Below are 19,521 nucleotides of genomic sequence, written 5' to 3' on the forward strand. Positions count from 1 at the left end.
GGGGACATTAGTGTGTTATTAGTCCAGTTAGCTGTATGCTGTTATGTGGGGACATTAGTGTGGTAGTACAGTTAGCTGTATGCTGTTATGTGGGGACATTAGTGTGTTATTAGTCCAGTTAGCTGTATGCTGTTATGTGGGGACATTAGTGTGGTAGTACAGTTAGCTGTATGCTGTTATGTGGGGACATTAGTGTGTTAGTCCAGTTAGCTGTATGCTGTTATGTGGGGACATTAGTGTGGTAGTCCAGTTAGCTGTATGCTGTTATGTGGGGACATTAGTGTGGTAGTACAGTTAGCTGTATGCTGTTATGTGGGGACATTAGTGTGGTAGTACAGTTAGCTGTATGCTGTTATGTGGGGACATTAGTGTGGTAGTCCAGTTAGCTGTATGCTGTTATGTGGGGACATTAGTGTGGTAGTCCAGTTAGCTGTATGCTGTTATGTGGGGACATTAGTGTGAGTAGTCCAGTTAGCTGTATGCTGTTATGTGGGGACATTAGTGTGGTAGTCCAGTTAGCTGTATGCTGTTATGTGGGGACATTAGTGTGGTAGTACAGTTAGCTGTATGCTGTTATGTGGGGACATTAGTGTGGTAGTCCAGTTAGCTGTATGCTGTTATGTGGGGACATTAGTGTGGTAGTCCAGTTAGCTGTATGCTGTTATGTGGGGACATTAGTGTGGTAGTCCAGTTAGCTGTATGCTGTTATGTGGGGACATTAGTGTGGTAGTCCAGTTAGCTGTATGCTGTTATGTGGGGACATTAGTGTGGTAGTCCAGTTAGCTGTATGCTGTTATGTGGGGACATTAGTGTGGTATAGTCCAGTTAGCTGTATGCTGTTATGTGGGGACATTAGTGTGGTAGTCCAGTTAGCTGTATGCTGTTATGTGGGGACATTAGTGGTAGTCGTCAGTTAGCTGTATGCTGTTATGTGGGGACATTAGTGTGGTAGTCCAGTTAGCTGTATGCTGTTATGTGGGGACATTAGTGTGGTAGTCCAGTTAGCTGTATGCTGTTATGTGGGGACATTAGTGTGGTAGTCCAGTTAGCTGTATGCTGTTATGTGGGGACATTAGTGTGGTAGTCCAGTTAGCTGTATGCTGTTATGTGGGGACATTAGTGTGGTAGTCCAGTTAGCTGTATGCTGTTATGTGGGGACATTAGTGTGGTAGTCCAGTTAGCTGTATGCTGTTATGTGGGGACATTAGTGTGGTAGTCCAGTTAGCTGTATGCTGTTATGTGGGGACATTAGTGTGGTAGTCCAGTTAGCTGTATGCTGTTATGTGGGGACATTAGTGTGTTATTAGTCCAGTTAGCTGTATGCTGTTATGTGGGGACATTAGTGTGGTAGTCCAGTTAGCTGTATGCTGTTATGTGGGGACATTAGTGTGATTAGTCCAGTTAGCTGTATGCTGTTATGTGGGGACATTAGTGTGGTAGTCCAGTTAGCTGTATGCTGTTATGTGGGGACATTAGTGTGTTAGTAGTCCAGTTAGCTGTATGCTGTTATGTGGGGACATTAGTGTGGTAGTCCAGTTAGCTGTATGCTGTTATGTGGGGACATTAGTGTGGTAGTCCAGTTAGCTGTATGCTGTTATGTGGGGACATTAGTGTGGTAGTCCAGTTAGCTGTATGCTGTTATGTGGGGACATTAGTGTGGTAGTCCAGTTAGCTGTATGCTGTTATGTGGGGACATTAGTGTGGTAGTCCAGTTAGCTGTATGCTGTTATGTGGGGACATTAGTGTGTATTAGTCCAGTTAGCTGTATGCTGTTATGTGGGGACATTAGTGTGGTAGTCCAGTTAGCTGTATGCTGTTATGTGGGGACATTAGTGTGGTAGTCCAGTTAGCTGTATGCTGTTATGTGGGGACATTAGTGTGGTAGTACAGTTAGCTGTATGCTGTTATGTGGGGACATTAGTGTGTTGTCGTCAGTTAGCTGTATGCTGTTATGTGGGGACATTAGTGTGGTAGTCCAGTTAGCTGTATGCTGTTATGTGGGGACATTAGTGTGGTAGTCCAGTTAGCTGTATGCTGTTATGTGGGGACATTAGTGTGGTAGTCCAGTTAGCTGTATGCTGTTATGTGGGGACATTAGTGTGAGTAGTCCAGTTAGCTGTATGCTGTTATGTGGGGACATTAGTGTGGTAGTCCAGTTAGCTGTATGCTGTTATGTGGGGACATTAGTGTGGTAGTCCAGTTAGCTGTATGCTGTTATGTGGGGACATTAGTGTGGTAGTCCAGTTAGCTGTATGCTGTTATGTGGGGACATTAGTGTGGTAGTCCAGTTAGCTGTATGCTGTTATGTGGGGACATTAGTGTGGTAGTCCAGTTAGCTGTATGCTGTTATGTGGGGACATTAGTGTGGTAGTCCAGTTAGCTGTATGCTGTTATGTGGGGACATTAGTGTGGTAGTACAGTTAGCTGTATGCTGTTATGTGGGGACATTAGTGTGGTAGTCCAGTTAGCTGTATGCTGTTATGTGGGGACATTAGTGTGGTAGTCCAGTTAGCTGTATGCTGTTATGTGGGGACATTAGTGTGGTAGTCCAGTTAGCTGTATGCTGTTATGTGGGGACATTAGTGTGGTAGTCCAGTTAGCTGTATGCTGTTATGTGGGGACATTAGTGTGGTAGTCCAGTTAGCTGTATGCTGTTATGTGGGGACATTAGTGTGGTAGTCCAGTTAGCTGTATGCTGTTATGTGGGGACATTAGTGTGGTAGTACAGTTAGCTGTATGCTGTTATGTGGGGACATTAGTGTGGTAGTCCAGTTAGCTGTATGCTGTTATGTGGGGACATTAGTGTGGTTAGTCCAGTTAGCTGTATGCTGTTATGTGGGGACATTAGTGTGGTAGTACAGTTAGCTGTATGCTGTTATGTGGGGACATTAGTGTGGTAGTCCAGTTAGCTGTATGCTGTTATGTGGGGACATTAGTGTGGTAGTCCAGTTAGCTGTATGCTGTTATGTGGGGACATTAGTGTGGTAGTACAGTTAGCTGTATGCTGTTATGTGGGGACATTAGTGTGGTAGTCCAGTTAGCTGTATGCTGTTATGTGGGGACATTAGTGTGGTAGTCCAGTTAGCTGTATGCTGTTATGTGGGGACATTAGTGTGGTAGTCCAGTTAGCTGTATGCTGTTATGTGGGGACATTAGTGTGGTAGTCCAGTTAGCTGTATGCTGTTATGTGGGGACATTAGTGTGGTAGTCCAGTTAGCTGTATGCTGTTATGTGGGGACATTAGTGTGTTAGTAGTCCAGTTAGCTGTATGCTGTTATGTGGGGACATTAGTGTGGTAGTCCAGTTAGCTGTATGCTGTTATGTGGGGACATTAGTGTGGTAGTACAGTTAGCTGTATGCTGTTATGTGGGGACATTAGTGTGGTAGTCCAGTTAGCTGTATGCTGTTATGTGGGGACATTAGTGTGTTATTAGTCCAGTTAGCTGTATGCTGTTATGTGGGGACATTAGTGTGGTAGTCCAGTTAGCTGTATGCTGTTATGTGGGGACATTAGTGTGGTAGTCCAGTTAGCTGTATGCTGTTATGTGGGGGACATTAGTGTGTTATTAGTCCAGTTAGCTGTATGCTGTTATGTGGGGACATTAGTGTGGTAGTCCAGTTAGCTGTATGCTGTTATGTGGGGACATTAGTGTGGTAGTCCAGTTAGCTGTATGCTGTTATGTGGGGGACATTAGTGTGGTAGTACAGTTAGCTGTATGCTGTTATGTGGGGACATTAGTGTGGTAGTACAGTTAGCTGTATGCTGTTATGTGGGGACATTAGTGTGTTAGTCCAGTTAGCTGTATGCTGTTATGTGGGGACATTAGTGTGGTAGTCCAGTTAGCTGTATGCTGTTATGTGGGGACATTAGTGTGGTAGTCCAGTTAGCTGTATGCTGTTATGTGGGGACATTAGTGTGGTAGTCCAGTTAGCTGTATGCTGTTATGTGGGGACATTAGTGTGGTAGTCCAGTTAGCTGTATGCTGTTATGTGGGGACATTAGTGTGGTAGTACAGTTAGCTGTATGCTGTTATGTGGGGACATTAGTGTGGTAGTCCAGTTAGCTGTATGCTGTTATGTGGGGACATTAGTGTGTAGTAGTCCAGTTAGCTGTATGCTGTTATGTGGGGACATTAGTGTGGTAGTCCAGTTAGCTGTATGCTGTTATGTGGGGACATTAGTGTGGTAGTCCAGTTAGCTGTATGCTGTTATGTGGGGACATTAGTGTGGTAGTCCAGTTAGCTGTATGCTGTTATGTGGGGACATTAGTGTGGTAGTCCAGTTAGCTGTATGCTGTTATGTGGGGACATTAGTGTGTTAGTCCAGTTAGCTGTATGCTGTTATGTGGGGACATTAGTGTGGTAGTCCAGTTAGCTGTATGCTGTTATGTGGGGACATTAGTGTGGTAGTACAGTTAGCTGTATGCTGTTATGTGGGGACATTAGTGTGGTAGTCCAGTTAGCTGTATGCTGTTATGTGGGGACATTAGTGTGGTAGTCCAGTTAGCTGTATGCTGTTATGTGGGGACATTAGTGTGTATTAGTCCAGTTAGCTGTATGCTGTTATGTGGGGACATTAGTGTGGTAGTCCAGTTAGCTGTATGCTGTTATGTGGGGACATTAGTGTGGTAGTCCAGTTAGCTGTATGCTGTTATGTGGGGACATTAGTGTGGTAGTCCAGTTAGCTGTATGCTGTTATGTGGGGACATTAGTGTGGTAGTCCAGTTAGCTGTATGCTGTTATGTGGGGACATTAGTGTGGTAGTCCAGTTAGCTGTATGCTGTTATGTGGGGACATTAGTGTGGTAGTACAGTTAGCTGTATGCTGTTATGTGGGGACATTAGTGTGGTAGTCCAGTTAGCTGTATGCTGTTATGTGGGGACATTAGTGTGGTAGTCCAGTTAGCTGTATGCTGTTATGTGGGGACATTAGTGTGGTAGTACAGTTAGCTGTATGCTGTTATGTGGGGACATTAGTGTGGTAGTACAGTTAGCTGTATGCTGTTATGTGGGGACATTAGTGTGGTAGTCCAGTTAGCTGTATGCTGTTATGTGGGGACATTAGTGTGGTAGTCCAGTTAGCTGTATGCTGTTATGTGGGGACATTAGTGTGGTAGTCCAGTTAGCTGTATGCTGTTATGTGGGGACATTAGTGTGGTAGTCCAGTTAGCTGTATGCTGTTATGTGGGGACATTAGTGTGGTAGTCCAGTTAGCTGTATGCTGTTATGTGGGGACATTAGTGTGGTAGTCCAGTTAGCTGTATGCTGTTATGTGGGGACATTAGTGTGGTAGTCCAGTTAGCTGTATGGTGTTATGTGGGGACATTAGTGTGGTAGTCCAGTTAGCTGTATGCTGTTATGTGGGGACATTAGTGTGGTAGTCCAGTTAGCTGTATGCTGTTATGTGGGGACATTAGTGTGGTAGTCCAGTTAGCTGTATGCTGTTATGTGGGGACATTAGTGTGGTAGTCCAGTTAGCTGTATGCTGTTATGTGGGGACATTAGTGTGGTAGTACAGTTAGCTGTATGCTGTTATGTGGGGACATTAGTGTGTTATTAGTCCAGTTAGCTGTATGCTGTTATGTGGGGACATTAGTGTGTTATTAGTCCAGTTAGCTGTATGCTGTTATGTGGGGACATTAGTGTGGTAGTCCAGTTAGCTGTATGCTGTTATGTGGGGACATTAGTGTGGTAGTCCAGTTAGCTGTATGCTGTTATGTGGGGACATTAGTGTGGTAGTCCAGTTAGCTGTATGCTGTTATGTGGGGACATTAGTGTGTTATTAGTACAGTTAGCTGTATGCTGTTATGTGGGGACATTAGTGTGTTATTAGTCCAGTTAGCTGTATGCTGTTATGTGGGGACATTAGTGGTAGTCCAGTTAGCTGTATGCTGTTATGTGGGGACATTAGTGTGTTATTAGTACAGTTAGCTGTATGCTGTTATGTGGGGACATTAGTGTGTTATTAGTCCAGTTAGCTGTATGCTGTTATGTGGGGACATTAGTGGTAGTCCAGTTAGCTGTATGCTGTTATGTGGGGACATTAGTGTGGTAGTCCAGTTAGCTGTATGCTGTTATGTGGGGACATTAGTGTGTTAGTCCAGTTAGCTGTATGCTGTTATGTGGGGACATTAGTGTGGTAGTCCAGTTAGCTGTATGCTGTTATGTGGGGACATTAGTGTGGTAGTCCAGTTAGCTGTATGCTGTTATGTGGGGACATTAGTGTGGTAGTCCAGTTAGCTGTATGCTGTTATGTGGGGACATTAGTGTGGTAGTACAGTTAGCTGTATGCTGTTATGTGGGGACATTAGTGTGGTAGTCCAGTTAGCTGTATGCTGTTATGTGGGGACATTAGTGTGGTAGTCCAGTTAGCTGTATGCTGTTATGTGGGGACATTAGTGTGGTAGTACAGTTAGCTGTATGCTGTTATGTGGGGACATTAGTGTGGTAGTACAGTTAGCTGTATGCTGTTATGTGGGGACATTAGTGTGGTAGTACAGTTAGCTGTATGCTGTTATGTGGGGACATTAGTGTGGTAGTCCAGTTAGCTGTATGCTGTTATGTGGGGACATTAGTGTGGTAGTCCAGTTAGCTGTATGCTGTTATGTGGGGACATTAGTGTGGTAGTCCAGTTAGCTGTATGGTGTTATGTGGGGACATTAGTGTGGTAGTCCAGTTAGCTGTATGCTGTTATGTGGGGACATTAGTGTGGTAGTCCAGTTAGCTGTATGGTGTTATGTGGGGACATTAGTGTGGTAGTCCAGTTAGCTGTATGCTGTTATGTGGGGACATTAGTGTGGTAGTCCAGTTAGCTGTATGGTGTTATGTGGGGACATTAGTGTGGTAGTCCAGTTAGCTGTATGCTGTTATGTGGGGACATTAGTGTGGTAGTACAGTTAGCTGTATGCTGTTATGTGGGGACATTAGTGTGGTAGTACAGTTAGCTGTATGCTGTTATGTGGGGACATTAGTGTGGTAGTCCAGTTAGCTGTATGGTGTTATGTGGGGACATTAGTGTGGTAGTCCAGTTAGCTGTATGCTGTTATGTGGGGACATTAGTGTGGTAGTACAGTTAGCTGTATGCTGTTATGTGGGGACATTAGTGTGGTAGTCCAGTTAGCTGTATGCTGTTATGTGGGGACATTAGTGTGGTAGTCCAGTTAGCTGTATGCTGTTATGTGGGGACATTAGTGTGGTAGTACAGTTAGCTGTATGCTGTTATGTGGGGACATTAGTGTGGTAGTACAGTTAGCTGTATGCTGTTATGTGGGGACATTAGTGTGTTATCAGTACAGCCAACTACAGCTGGTTTTAAAGCTAGCTGCCATTACACATATTGTTGACTCACTCAGGATGTGGTCTCTTATTGTTTGAGAGGGAAGAGGGAACACATTCCAGGAGATTCCTGAGGAAGAAAGGGGTTTGGAATGGAGGGATAGCGGAATGGAGGGAAGGAAGAGTAGTGATGTTTGAATAGTCAAAGGAGGGTTAAAGAGAGATAAAGAGTGCGTGAGGGTTTGGAGTGTGGGGCAGTGTGGGGAGGGAGGAGGATTTGGATGTGTTTGGGAAGAGAGGGAGGGAGGGAGAGAGGGAGGGAGGGAGGGAGGGAGGGAGGGAGGGAGGGAGGGAGGGAGGGGGGAGGGAGGGAGGGAGGGAGGGAGGGAGGGATGTTATGTGCACTCTTAGTAAAAAAGGAACCACACAGAGTTCTTCTGTTTGTTTCCATAGGGGAACCATTTTTGGTCCTCTATGAAGGTTTCTACCAATAACCATTTTATAATCTAAAGGTTCTACCTAGAACCCTCTGTGAACAGTTCTACCAAGAACCATTTTATCTTTGGAGAGTTCTTCCTAGAACCCTGTATGAACGGTTCCCCCAGCCTTATTAGCCCAGTTATGTATGACATCACATTACATATATATCATAATGCCTTTCTTTCACAGGAGGGTTAGGAACCTCCTGGTTTACAGGCTACATCAGACCAGCAAGTCACATGATCCTGGCTTGCAAAGTGATTTTTGATTTCTATCGGAATCCAGTCAGAGTCAGGATATCCAACAAGTGGAATTGTATAATCACCCGCAACCAGTAGCGGGTAAAATCACCGGGGAAGCCAAGCCTCACCAAGACCAGACAGCATCAGATAGATGGCCTACAGGTAGAGAGACAGAGGGAGGGGCGCTCTGGCCTCACCAAGACCAGACAGCATCAGATAGATGGCCTACAGGTAGAGAGACAGAGGGAGGGGCGCCACGCCTCACCAAGACCAGACAGCATCAGATAGATGGCCTACAGGTAGAGAGACAGAGGGAGGGGCGCTCTGGCCTCACCAAGACCAGACAGCATCAGATAGATGGCCTACAGGTAGAGAGACAGAGGGAGGGGCGCTCTGGCCTCACCAAGACCAGACAGCATCAGATAGATGGCCTACAAGTAGAGAGACAGAGGGAGGGGCGCCACGCCTCACCAAGACCAGACAGCATCAGATAGATGGCCTACAGGTAGAGAGACAGAGGGAGGGGCGCCACGCCTCACCAAGACCAGACAGCATCAGATAGATGGCCTACAGGTAGAGAGACAGAGGGAGGGGCGCTCTGGCCTCACCAAGACCAGACAGCATCAGATAGATGGCCTACAGGTAGAGAGACAGAGGGGAGGGGCGCCACGCCTCACCAAGACCAGACAGCATCAGATAGATGGCCTACAGGTAGAGAGACAGAGGGAGGGGCGCCACGCCTCACCAAGACCAGACAGCATCAGATAGATGGCCTACAGGTAGAGAGACAGAGGGAGGCGCCACGCCTCACCAAGACCAGACAGCATCAGATAGATGGCCTACAGGTAGAGAGACAGAGGGAGGGGCGCCACGCCTCACCAAGACCAGACAGCATCAGATAGATGGCCTACAGGTAGAGAGACAGAGGGAGGGGCGCCAAGCCTCACCAAGACCAGACAGCATCAGATAGATGGCCTACAGGTAGAGAGACAGAGGGAGGGGCGCCACGCCTCACCAAGACCAGACAGCATCAGATAGATGGCCTACAGGTAGAGAGACAGAGGGAGGGGCGCCAAGCCTCACCAAGACCAGACAGCATCAGATAGATGGCCTACAGGTAGAGAGACAGAGGGAGGGGCGCCACGCCTCACCAAGACCAGACAGCATCAGATAGATGGCCTACAGGTAGAGAGACAGAGGGAGGGGCGCCACGCCTCACCAAGACAAGACAGCATCAGATAGATGGCCTACAGGTAGAGAGACGGAGGGAGGGGCGCCAAGCCTCACCAAGACCAGACAGCATCAGATAGATGGCCTACAGGTAGAGAGACAGAGGGAGGGGCGCCACGCCTCACCAAGACCAGACAGCATCAGATAGATGGCCTACAGGTAGAGAGACAGAGGGAGGGGCGCCAAGCCTCACCAAGACCAGACAGCACCAGATAGATGGCCTACAGGTAGAGAGACAGAGGGAGGGGCGCCACGCCTCACCAAGACCAGACAGCATCAGATAGATGGCCTACAGGTAGAGAGACAGAGGGAGGGGGCGCCACGCCTCACCAAGACCAGACAGCATCAGATAGATGGCCTACAGGTAGAGAGACAGAGGGAGGGGCGCTCTGGCCTCACCAAGACCAGACAGCATCAGATAGATGGCCTACAGGTAGAGAGACAGAGGGAGGGGCGCCACGCCTCACCAAGACCAGACAGCATCAGATAGATGGCCTACAGGTAGAGAGACAGAGGGAGGGGCGCCACGCCTCACCAAGACCAGACAGCATCAGATAGATGGCCTACAGGTAGAGAGACAGAGGGAGGGGCGCCACGCCTCACCAAGACCAGACAGCATCAGATAGATGGCCTACAGGTAGAGAGACAGAGGGAGGGGCGCCACGCCTCACCAAGACCAGACAGCATCAGATAGATGGCCTACAGGTAGAGAGACAGAGGGAGGGGCGCCACGCCTCACCAAGACCAGACAGCATCAGATAGATGGCCTACAGGTAGAGAGACAGAGGGAGGGGCGCCAAGCCTCACCAAGACCAGACAGCATCAGATAGATGGCCTACAGGTAGAGAGACAGAGGGAGGGGCGCCACGCCTCACCAAGACCAGACAGCATCAGATAGATGGCCTACAGGTAGAGAGACAGAGGGAGGGGCGCCAAGCCTCACCAAGACCAGACAGCATCAGATAGATGGCCTACAGGTAGAGAGACAGAGGGAGGGGCGCCACGCCTCACCAAGACCAGACAGCATCAGATAGATGGCCTACAGGTAGAGAGACAGAGGGAGGGGCGCCACGCCTCACCAAGACCAGACAGCATCAGATAGATGGCCTACAGGTAGAGAGACAGAGGGAGGGGCGCCAAGCCTCACCAAGACCAGACAGCATCAGATAGATGGCCTACAGGTAGAGAGACAGAGGGAGGCGCCACGCCTCACCAAGACCAGACAGCATCAGATAGATGGCCTACAGGTAGAGAGACAGAGGGAGGGGCGCCACGCCTCACCAAGACCAGACAGCATCAGATAGATGGCCTACAGGTAGAGAGACAGAGGGAGGGGCGCCAAGCCTCACCAAGACCAGACAGCATCAGATAGATGGCCTACAGGTAGAGAGACAGAGGGAGGGGCGCCACGCCTCACCAAGACCAGACAGCATCAGATAGATGGCCTACAGGTAGAGAGACAGAGGGAGGGGCGCCAAGCCTCACCAAGACCAGACAGCATCAGATAGATGGCCTACAGGTAGAGAGACAGAGGGAGGGGCGCCACGCCTCACCAAGACCAGACAGCATCAGATAGATGGCCTACAGGTAGAGAGACAGAGGGAGGGGCGCCACGCCTCACCAAGACCAGACAGCATCAGATAGATGGCCTACAGGTAGAGAGACAGAGGGAGGGGCGCCACGCCTCACCAAGACCAGACAGCATCAGATAGATGGCCTACAGGTAGAGAGACAGAGGGAGGGGCGCCACGCCTCACCAAGACCAGACAGCATCAGATAGATGGCCTACAGGTAGAGAGACAGAGGGAGGGGCGCCACGCCTCACCAAGACCAGACAGCATCAGATAGATGGCCTACAGGTAGAGAGACAGAGGGAGGGGCGCCACGCCTCACCAAGACCAGACAGCATCAGATAGATGGCCTACAGGTAGAGAGACAGAGGGAGGGGCGCCACGCCTCACCAAGACCAGACAGCATCAGATAGATGGCCTACAGGTAGAGAGACAGAGGGAGGGGGCGCCACGCCTCACCAAGACCAGACAGCATCAGATAGATGGCCTACAGGTAGAGAGACAGAGGGAGGGGCGCCACGCCTCACCAAGACCAGACAGCATCAGATAGATGGCCTACAGGTAGAGAGACAGAGGGAGGGGCGCCACGCCTCACCAAGACCAGACAGCATCAGATAGATGGCCTACAGGTAGAGAGACAGAGGGAGGGGGCGCCACGCCTCACCAAGACCAGACAGCATCAGATAGATGGCCTACAGGTAGAGAGACAGAGGGAGGGGCGCCACGCCTCACCAAGACCAGACAGCATCAGATAGATGGCCTACAGGTAGAGAGACAGAGGGAGGGGCGCCACGCCTCACCAAGACCAGACAGCATCAGATAGATGGCCTACAGGTAGAGAGACAGAGGGAGGGGGCGCCACGCCTCACCAAGACCAGACAGCATCAGATAGATGGCCTACAGGTAGAGAGACAGAGGGAGGGGCGCCACGCCTCACCAAGACCAGACAGCATCAGATAGATGGCCTACAGGTAGAGAGACAGAGGGAGGGGGCGCCACGCCTCACCAAGACCAGACAGCATCAGATAGATGGCCTACAGGTAGAGAGACAGAGGGAGGGGCGCCACGCCTCACCAAGACCAGACAGCATCAGATAGATGGCCTACAGGTAGAGAGACAGAGGGAGGGGCGCCACGCCTCACCAAGACCAGACAGCATCAGATAGATGGCCTACAGGTAGAGAGACAGAGGGAGGGGGCGCCACGCCTCACCAAGACCAGACAGCATCAGATAGATGGCCTACAGGTAGAGAGACAGAGGGAGGGGCGCCACGCCTCACCAAGACCAGACAGCATCAGATAGATGGCCTACAGGTAGAGAGACAGAGGGAGAAGGGGGCGCCACGCCTCACCAAGACCAGACAGCATCAGATAGATGGCCTACAGGTAGAGAGACAGAGGGAGGGGCGCCAAGCCTCACCAAGACCAGACAGCATCAGATAGATGGCCTACAGGTAGAGAGACAGAGGGAGGGGCGCCACGCCTCACCAAGACCAGACAGCATCAGATAGATGGCCTACAGGTAGAGAGACAGAGGGAGGGGCGCCACGCCTCACCAAGACCAGACAGCATCAGATAGATGGCCTACAGGTAGAGAGACAGAGGGAGGGGCGCCAAGCCTCACCAAGACCAGACAGCATCAGATAGATGGCCTACAGGTAGAGAGACAGAGGGAGGGGCGCCACGCCTCACCAAGACCAGACAGCATCAGATAGATGGCCTACAGGTAGAGAGACAGAGGGAGGGGCGCCACGCCTCACCAAGACCAGACAGCACCAGATAGATGGCCTACAGGTAGAGAGACAGAGGGAGGGGCGCCACGCCTCACCAAGACCAGACAGCATCAGATAGATGGCCTACAGGTAGAGAGACAGAGGGAGGGGCGCCTGGCCTCACCAAGACCAGACAGCATCAGATAGATGGCCTACAGGTAGAGAGACAGAGGGAGGGGCGCCACGCCTCACCAAGACCAGACAGCATCAGATAGATGGCCTACAGGTAGAGAGACAGAGGGAGGGGCGCCACGCCTCACCAAGACCAGACAGCATCAGATAGATGGCCTACAGGTAGAGAGACAGAGGGAGGGGCGCCACGCCTCACCAAGACCAGACAGCATCAGATAGATGGCCTACAGGTAGAGAGGCAGAGGGAGGGGCGCCACGCCTCACCAAGACCAGACAGCATCAGATAGATGGCCTACAGGTAGAGAGACAGAGGGAGGGGCGCCACGCCTCACCAAGACCAGACAGCATCAGATAGATGGCCTACAGGTGAGAGAGACAGAGGGAGGGGCGCCACGCCTCACCAAGACCAGACAGCATCAGATAGATGGCCTACAGGTAGAGAGACAGAGGGAGGGGCGCCACGCCTCACCAAGACCAGACAGCATCAGATAGATGGCCTACAGGTAGAGAGACAGAGGGAGGGGCGCCACGCCTCACCAAGACCAGACAGCATCAGATAGATGGCCTACAGGTAGAGAGACAGAGGGAGGGGCGCCACGCCTCACCAAGACCAGACAGCATCAGATAGATGGCCTACAGGTAGAGAGACAGAGGGAGGGGCGCCACGCCTCACCAAGACCAGACAGCATCAGATAGATGGCCTACAGGTAGAGAGACAGAGGGAGGGGCGCCACGCCTCACCAAGACCAGACAGCATCAGATAGATGGCCTACAGGTAGAGAGACAGAGGGATAGATGGCCTACAGGTAGAGAGACAGAGGGATAGATGGCCTACAGGTAGAGAGACAGAGGAGGGGCGCTGTTTCTTGCGAACTGAAGGAAAATTATGAAACACAGAGAGACGAAAGATACATAATTTTTGATATATTTTTTTTTTTCCTGGTCATTTTGTTTTGGGGGTGGGGAAGGCTTGCTTCCCTTGGCATCCCATGACATCACTGCGACCTGCATTCAGAATAACTACTAGAGTAGGGAAGACTGGATACTGAGACTACCTCAATAGTAGGGAAGACTGGATACTGAGACTACCTCAATAGTAGGGAAGACTGGATACTGAGACTACCTCAATAGTAGGGAAGACTGGATACTGAGACTACCTCAATAGTAGGGAAGACTGGATACTGAGACTACCTCAATAGTAGGGAAGATTGGATACTGAGACTACCTCAATAGTAGGGAAGACTGGATACTGAGACTACCTCAATAGTAGGGAAGATTGGATACTGAGACTACCTCAATAGTAGGGAAGACTGGATACTGAGACTACCTCAATAGTAGGGAAGATTGGATACTGAGACTACCTCAATAGTAGGGAAGATTGGATACTGAGACTACCTCAATAGTAGGGAAGACTGGATACTGAGACTACCTCAATAGTAGGGAAGACTGGATACTGAGACTACCTCAATACTAGGGAAGACTGGATACTGGGACTACCTCAATAGTAGGGAAGATTGGATACTGAGACTACCTCAATAGTAGGGAAGACTGGATACTGGGACTACCTCAATAGTAGGGAAGACTGGATACTGAGACTACCTCAATAGTAGGGAAGACTGGATACTGAGACTACCTCAATAGTAGGGAAGACTGGATACTGAGACTACCTCAATAGTAGGGAAGACTGGATACTGAGACTACCTCAATAGTAGGGAAGATTGGATACTGGGACTACCTCAATAGTAGGGAAGACTGGATACTGAGACTACCTCAATAGTAGGGAAGATTGGATACTGGGACTACCTCAATAGTAGGGAAGACTGGATACTGAGACTACCTCAATAGTAGGGAAGACTGGATACTGAGACTACCTCAATAGTAGGGAAGACTGGATACTGAGACTACCTCAATCATCTCAACTGGAACGACCATCTCAGTAACGGATGCAATAAATCCAACCGCTAACAGATTGGATTAGTTTAGAAAGCTGTTACGTTATTTATCTTTGTGTAGCATCAAATTAATCAACCAATCAATATCTATTGATATACAAATAGCCGACCAATCAGCCTGTTACCAACTCACAGTAAACTTTTGGAAAGAATTGCGTTTGACCAGATACAATGCTATTTTATAGTAAATAAATTAACAACAGACTTTCAGCACGCTTATAGGGAAGGGCATTCAACATGCACGGCAGACTGATGTTTGGCTGAGAGAAATTGATGATAAAAAGATTGTGGGGGCTGTTTTGTTAGACTTCAGTACGGCTTTTGACATTATCGATCATAGTCTGCTGATGGAAAAACGTATGCAGTGCCTTCGGAAAGTATTCACACCCCTTGACTTTTTCCATATTTTGTTACGTAACAGCCTTATTCTAAAATGGATTAAATTAATGTTTTCCCTCATCAATCTACATACATTACCCCATAATGACAAAGCGAAAACAGGTTTTAAAAATGTATTAAGAATAAAAAACAGAAATCCCTTATTTACATAAGTATTCAGACCCTTTGCTATGAGACTCGAAATTGAGCTAAGGTGCATCCTGTTTCCATTGATTAACCTTGAGATGTTTCTACAACTTGATTGGAGTCCACTTGTGGTAAATTAAATTGATTGGACATGATTTGGAAAAGCACACACCTGTCTATATAAAGGTCCCACAGTTGACAGTGCATGTCAGAGCAAAACCAAGCCATGAGGTTGAAGGAATTGTCCGTAGAGGTCAGAGACAGGATTGTGTCGAGGCACAGATCTGGGGAAGGGTACCAAAAAAAATGCTGCAGCATTGAAGGTCCCCAAGAACACAGATGCCGCCATCATTCTTAAATGGAAGAAGTTTGGAACCACCAAGACTCTTCCTAGAGCTGGCCTCCCGGCCAAACTGAGCAATCGGAGGAGAAGAGCCTTGGTCAGGGAGGTGACCAAGAACCCAATGGTCACTCTGATAGAGCTCCAGAGTTCCTCTGTGGAGATGGGAGAACCTTCCAGAAGGACAACCATCTCTGCAGCACTCCACCAATCAGGCTTTTATGGTAGATTGGCTAGACGGAAGCCACTCCTCAGTAAAAGGCACATGACAGCCCGCTTGGAGTTTGCCAAAAGACACCTAAAGACTCTCAGACCATGAGAAACAAGATTCTCTGGTCTGATGAATCCAAGACTGAACTCGTTGGCCTGAATGCCAAACGTCACGTCTGGTAGAAACCTGGCACCATCCCTACTGTGAAGCATGGTGGAGGCAGTATCATGCTGTGGGGATGTTAACAGCGGCAGGGACTGGGAGACTAGTCAGGATCGAGGGAAAGATGAACGGAGCAAAGTACAGAGAGATCCTTGATAAAAACCTGCTCCAGAGCGCTCAGGACTTCAGACTGGGGCGAAGGTTCACCTTCCAACAGGACAATGGCCCTAAGCACACAGTTAAGAAAATGCAGGAGTGTCTTCGGGACAAGTCTCTGAATGTCCTTGAGTGGCCCAGCCAGAACCCGGACTTGAACCCGATCGAACATCTCTGGAGAGACCTGAAAATAGCTGTGCAGCGACGCTCCCCATCCAACCTGACAGAGCTTGAGAGGATCTGCAGAGAAGAATGGGAGAAGCTTGTAGCGTCATACCCAAGAAGACTGGAGGCTGTAATCGCTGCCAAAGGTGCTTCAACAAAGTACTGAGAAAAGTTTCAGAATACTTATGTAAACTTTTTTTAATTTTTAACGCATTTGCAAAAAAATCTAAAAACCTAATAAACCCCAGGAAGAGTAGCTGCTGCCTTGGCAGGAACTAATGGGGATCCATAATAAACCCCAGGAAGAGTAGCTGCTGCCTTGGCAGGAACTAATGGGGATCCATAATAAACCCCAGGAAGAGTAGCTGCTGCCTTGGCAGGAACTAATGGGGATCCATAATAAACCCCAGGAAGAGTAGCTGCTGCCTTGGCAGGAACTAATGGGGATCCATAATAAACCCCAGGAAGAGTAGCTGCTGCCTTGGCAGGAACTAATGGGGATCCATAATAAACCCCAGGAAGAGTAGCTGCTGCCTTGGTAGGAACTAATGGGGATCCATAATAAACCCCAGGAAGAGTAGCTGCTGCCTTGGCAGGAACTAATGGGGATCCATAATAAACCCCAGGAAGAGTAGCTGCTGCCTTGGCAGGAACTAACAGGGATCCATAATAAACCCCAGGAAGAGTAGCTGCTGCCTTGGCAGGAACTAATGGGGATCCATAATAAACCCCAGGAAGAGTAGCTGCTGCCTTGGCAATAGGGATCCATGATAAATATAAATACAAATATGTATTGGGTATTAGTATTATATATATATATATGTAGTATATAGTAATATATATAGTAGAGTAGCTGTATTGGGTATTAGTATTATATATATATATAGTATATAGTAATATATATAGTAGAGTAGCTGTATTGGGTATTAGTATTGTATATATATGTAGTATATAGTAATATATATAGTAGAGTAGCTGTATTGGGTATTAGTATTATATGTATATAGTAATATATATAGTAGAGTAGCTGTATTGGGTATTAGTATTATATATATGTAGTATATAGTAATATGTATTAGTGAGTGAACTACTAGTACAGGCTGTGTTTCATTGAAACAGTTGATTGAAACAGTTGATTGAAACAGTTGATTGAAACAGTTGATTGAAACAGTTGATTGAAACAGTTGATTGAAACACAATCCTAAATAATTCCTAGTTTCATAACATAACGTTCACAAATGGACCCTGTATGACCTCTGTGACTTCTCCCCCTGACCCCAGGCATGGACCTGTCGGCCAATCAGGACGAGGAGGGTGACCAGGAAGTGTTCCAGGTGGAGATGAGTCGCGAGACAGGAAACAGGAAGAGTGCGTTCCGGACCGCTGCCGGGAAGTACTGGACCCTCACCGCTACCGGAGGACTGCAGTGTACTGCCTCCACTAAGTAATACACTATACACACTACACATTACACACTACACACTACAGCACTACACACTACACACTACATACTACACACTACACACTACACACTACACACTACACACACACAGCAAGTAATACACACTACAACCACACACACACACCCTCCCTGCCACTCAGAACCTCTTAACGAAATATGTTATTTTAACTGTGTGTGTGTGTGTGTGTGTGTGTGTGTGTGTGTGTGTGTGTGTGTGTGTGTGTAGGTCAGCTAACAGTCATTTTGATCTAGAGTGGCGTGAGGGGAAGGTTTCTCTCAGAGCCTCTAACGGGAAATATGTTGCTGCCAAGAGGAACGGACAACTAGCTGCAACCATCGACAACGCAGGTTAGTCTGTCACCATGGATACCACTAACGTAACCATGGATACCACTAACATAACCATGAAGACCACTATCATAATCGTGGATACTGTTACCATAACCAATCTCATTACCATAACCAATCTCATTACCATAACCAATCTCATTACCATAACCAATATCATTACCATAACCAATCTCATTACCATAACCAATCGCATTACCATAACCAATCTCATTACCATAACCAATCTCATTACCATAACCATACATGCTGTAACTATGGCCGCAACGGCCAGTGAATCTTATCATTTCATAGTTGCATCAATGTTCCTTATTATTGAAATAACTGTCAATTAAACAATCAATCAACTAACTGATCTGATCAAGATACAAACCTATTAATTAACTTATCAACCAATCAGCTAATCAATCAGTGTGATCTGTTTTCTGTTTGGCTCCAGCGGAGGCGGAGCAGTTCCTGATGAAGCTGATCAACCGGCCAATCATAGTCCTCCGTGGAGAACACGGTTTCATTGGCTGTCGTAAGGTTGGCACGGGAACGCTGGATTCTAACCGCTCCTCCTACGACGTCTTCCAGCTGGAGTTTAAAGATGGCGCCTACAGCCTCCGAGGTACACACACACAAGTGTACACATGAGTGTATAAAACATTAGGAACACCTGCTCTTTCCATGACATAGACTGACCAGGTGAAAGCTATGATCCCTTATTGATGTCACTTGATAAATCCACTTAAATCAGTGTAGATGAAGGGGAGGAGACAGGTTATAGAAGGATTTTTAAGCCTTGAAACAATTGAGACATGGAATGTGTGTGTGTGCCCTTCAGAGGGTGAATGGGCAATACAAAAGATTTAAGTGCCTTTGAACGGGGGTATGGTAGTAGGTGCCAGGCGCACCGGTTTGTGTCAAGAACTGCAACGCTGCTGGGTTTTTCACGCTCAACAGTTTCCCGTGTGTATCAAGAATGATGAAAGGACATCCAGCCAACTTGACACGACTGTGGGAAAGCATTGGAGTCAACATGGGCCAGCATCCCTGTGGAACGCTTTCGAACACCTTGTAGAGTCCACGCCCCGACGAATTGAGGCTGTTCTGAGAACAAAAGGGGTGGGGGGGGGGGGGGGTGCGACTCAATATTAGGAAGGTGTTCCTAATGCTTGGTATAATATAATATATATCTATAATAATCTATAATAATCTCCATCTCCCTCCTCTCTAGACTCACAGGGGAAGTTCTGGTGCGTGGGCGAGGAGTCCGCAGTGGTGTGCAGCGGGGACACGCCCACTTACTTCCTGTTTGAGCTGTGTGACTACAACAAGATGGCGGTGCGGGCGCCGGGGGGGCGGTACCTCAAAGGAGACCACGCCGGGGTTCTGAAGGCCAACGCTGAGGGGTTGGACAACGCCACTCTCTGGGAGTACTGACGACACTATGCAGTTAACACACACATTCTCCGTAAATACCAATTACCCCACCGAAGACATCCTTTTTTTTTTTTTT

General features: G+C 48.3%; 1 protein-coding gene across 1 annotated transcript in view; it reads left to right on the top strand.

Moving 5' to 3' along the window:
* LOC121557564 (fascin-like) overlaps positions 1 to 19,445 on the top strand; it is a 37,039-nt gene extending 17,594 nt beyond the window's left edge. The window contains exons 4-7 of the mRNA XM_045218285.1: positions 17,492 to 17,654; positions 17,899 to 18,020; positions 18,460 to 18,630; positions 19,240 to 19,445. Coding sequence (XP_045074220.1) covers positions 17,492 to 17,654; positions 17,899 to 18,020; positions 18,460 to 18,630; positions 19,240 to 19,445 — 662 coding nt within the window. The remainder of the gene's footprint in view (positions 1 to 17,491; positions 17,655 to 17,898; positions 18,021 to 18,459; positions 18,631 to 19,239) is intronic.
* The last annotated feature ends 76 nt before the right edge of the window (positions 19,446 to 19,521 follow it).

This window comes from Coregonus clupeaformis, unplaced genomic scaffold, assembly GCF_020615455.1.
Source record: "Coregonus clupeaformis isolate EN_2021a unplaced genomic scaffold, ASM2061545v1 scaf1476, whole genome shotgun sequence".
Lineage (NCBI taxonomy): Eukaryota > Metazoa > Chordata > Actinopteri > Salmoniformes > Salmonidae > Coregonus > Coregonus clupeaformis.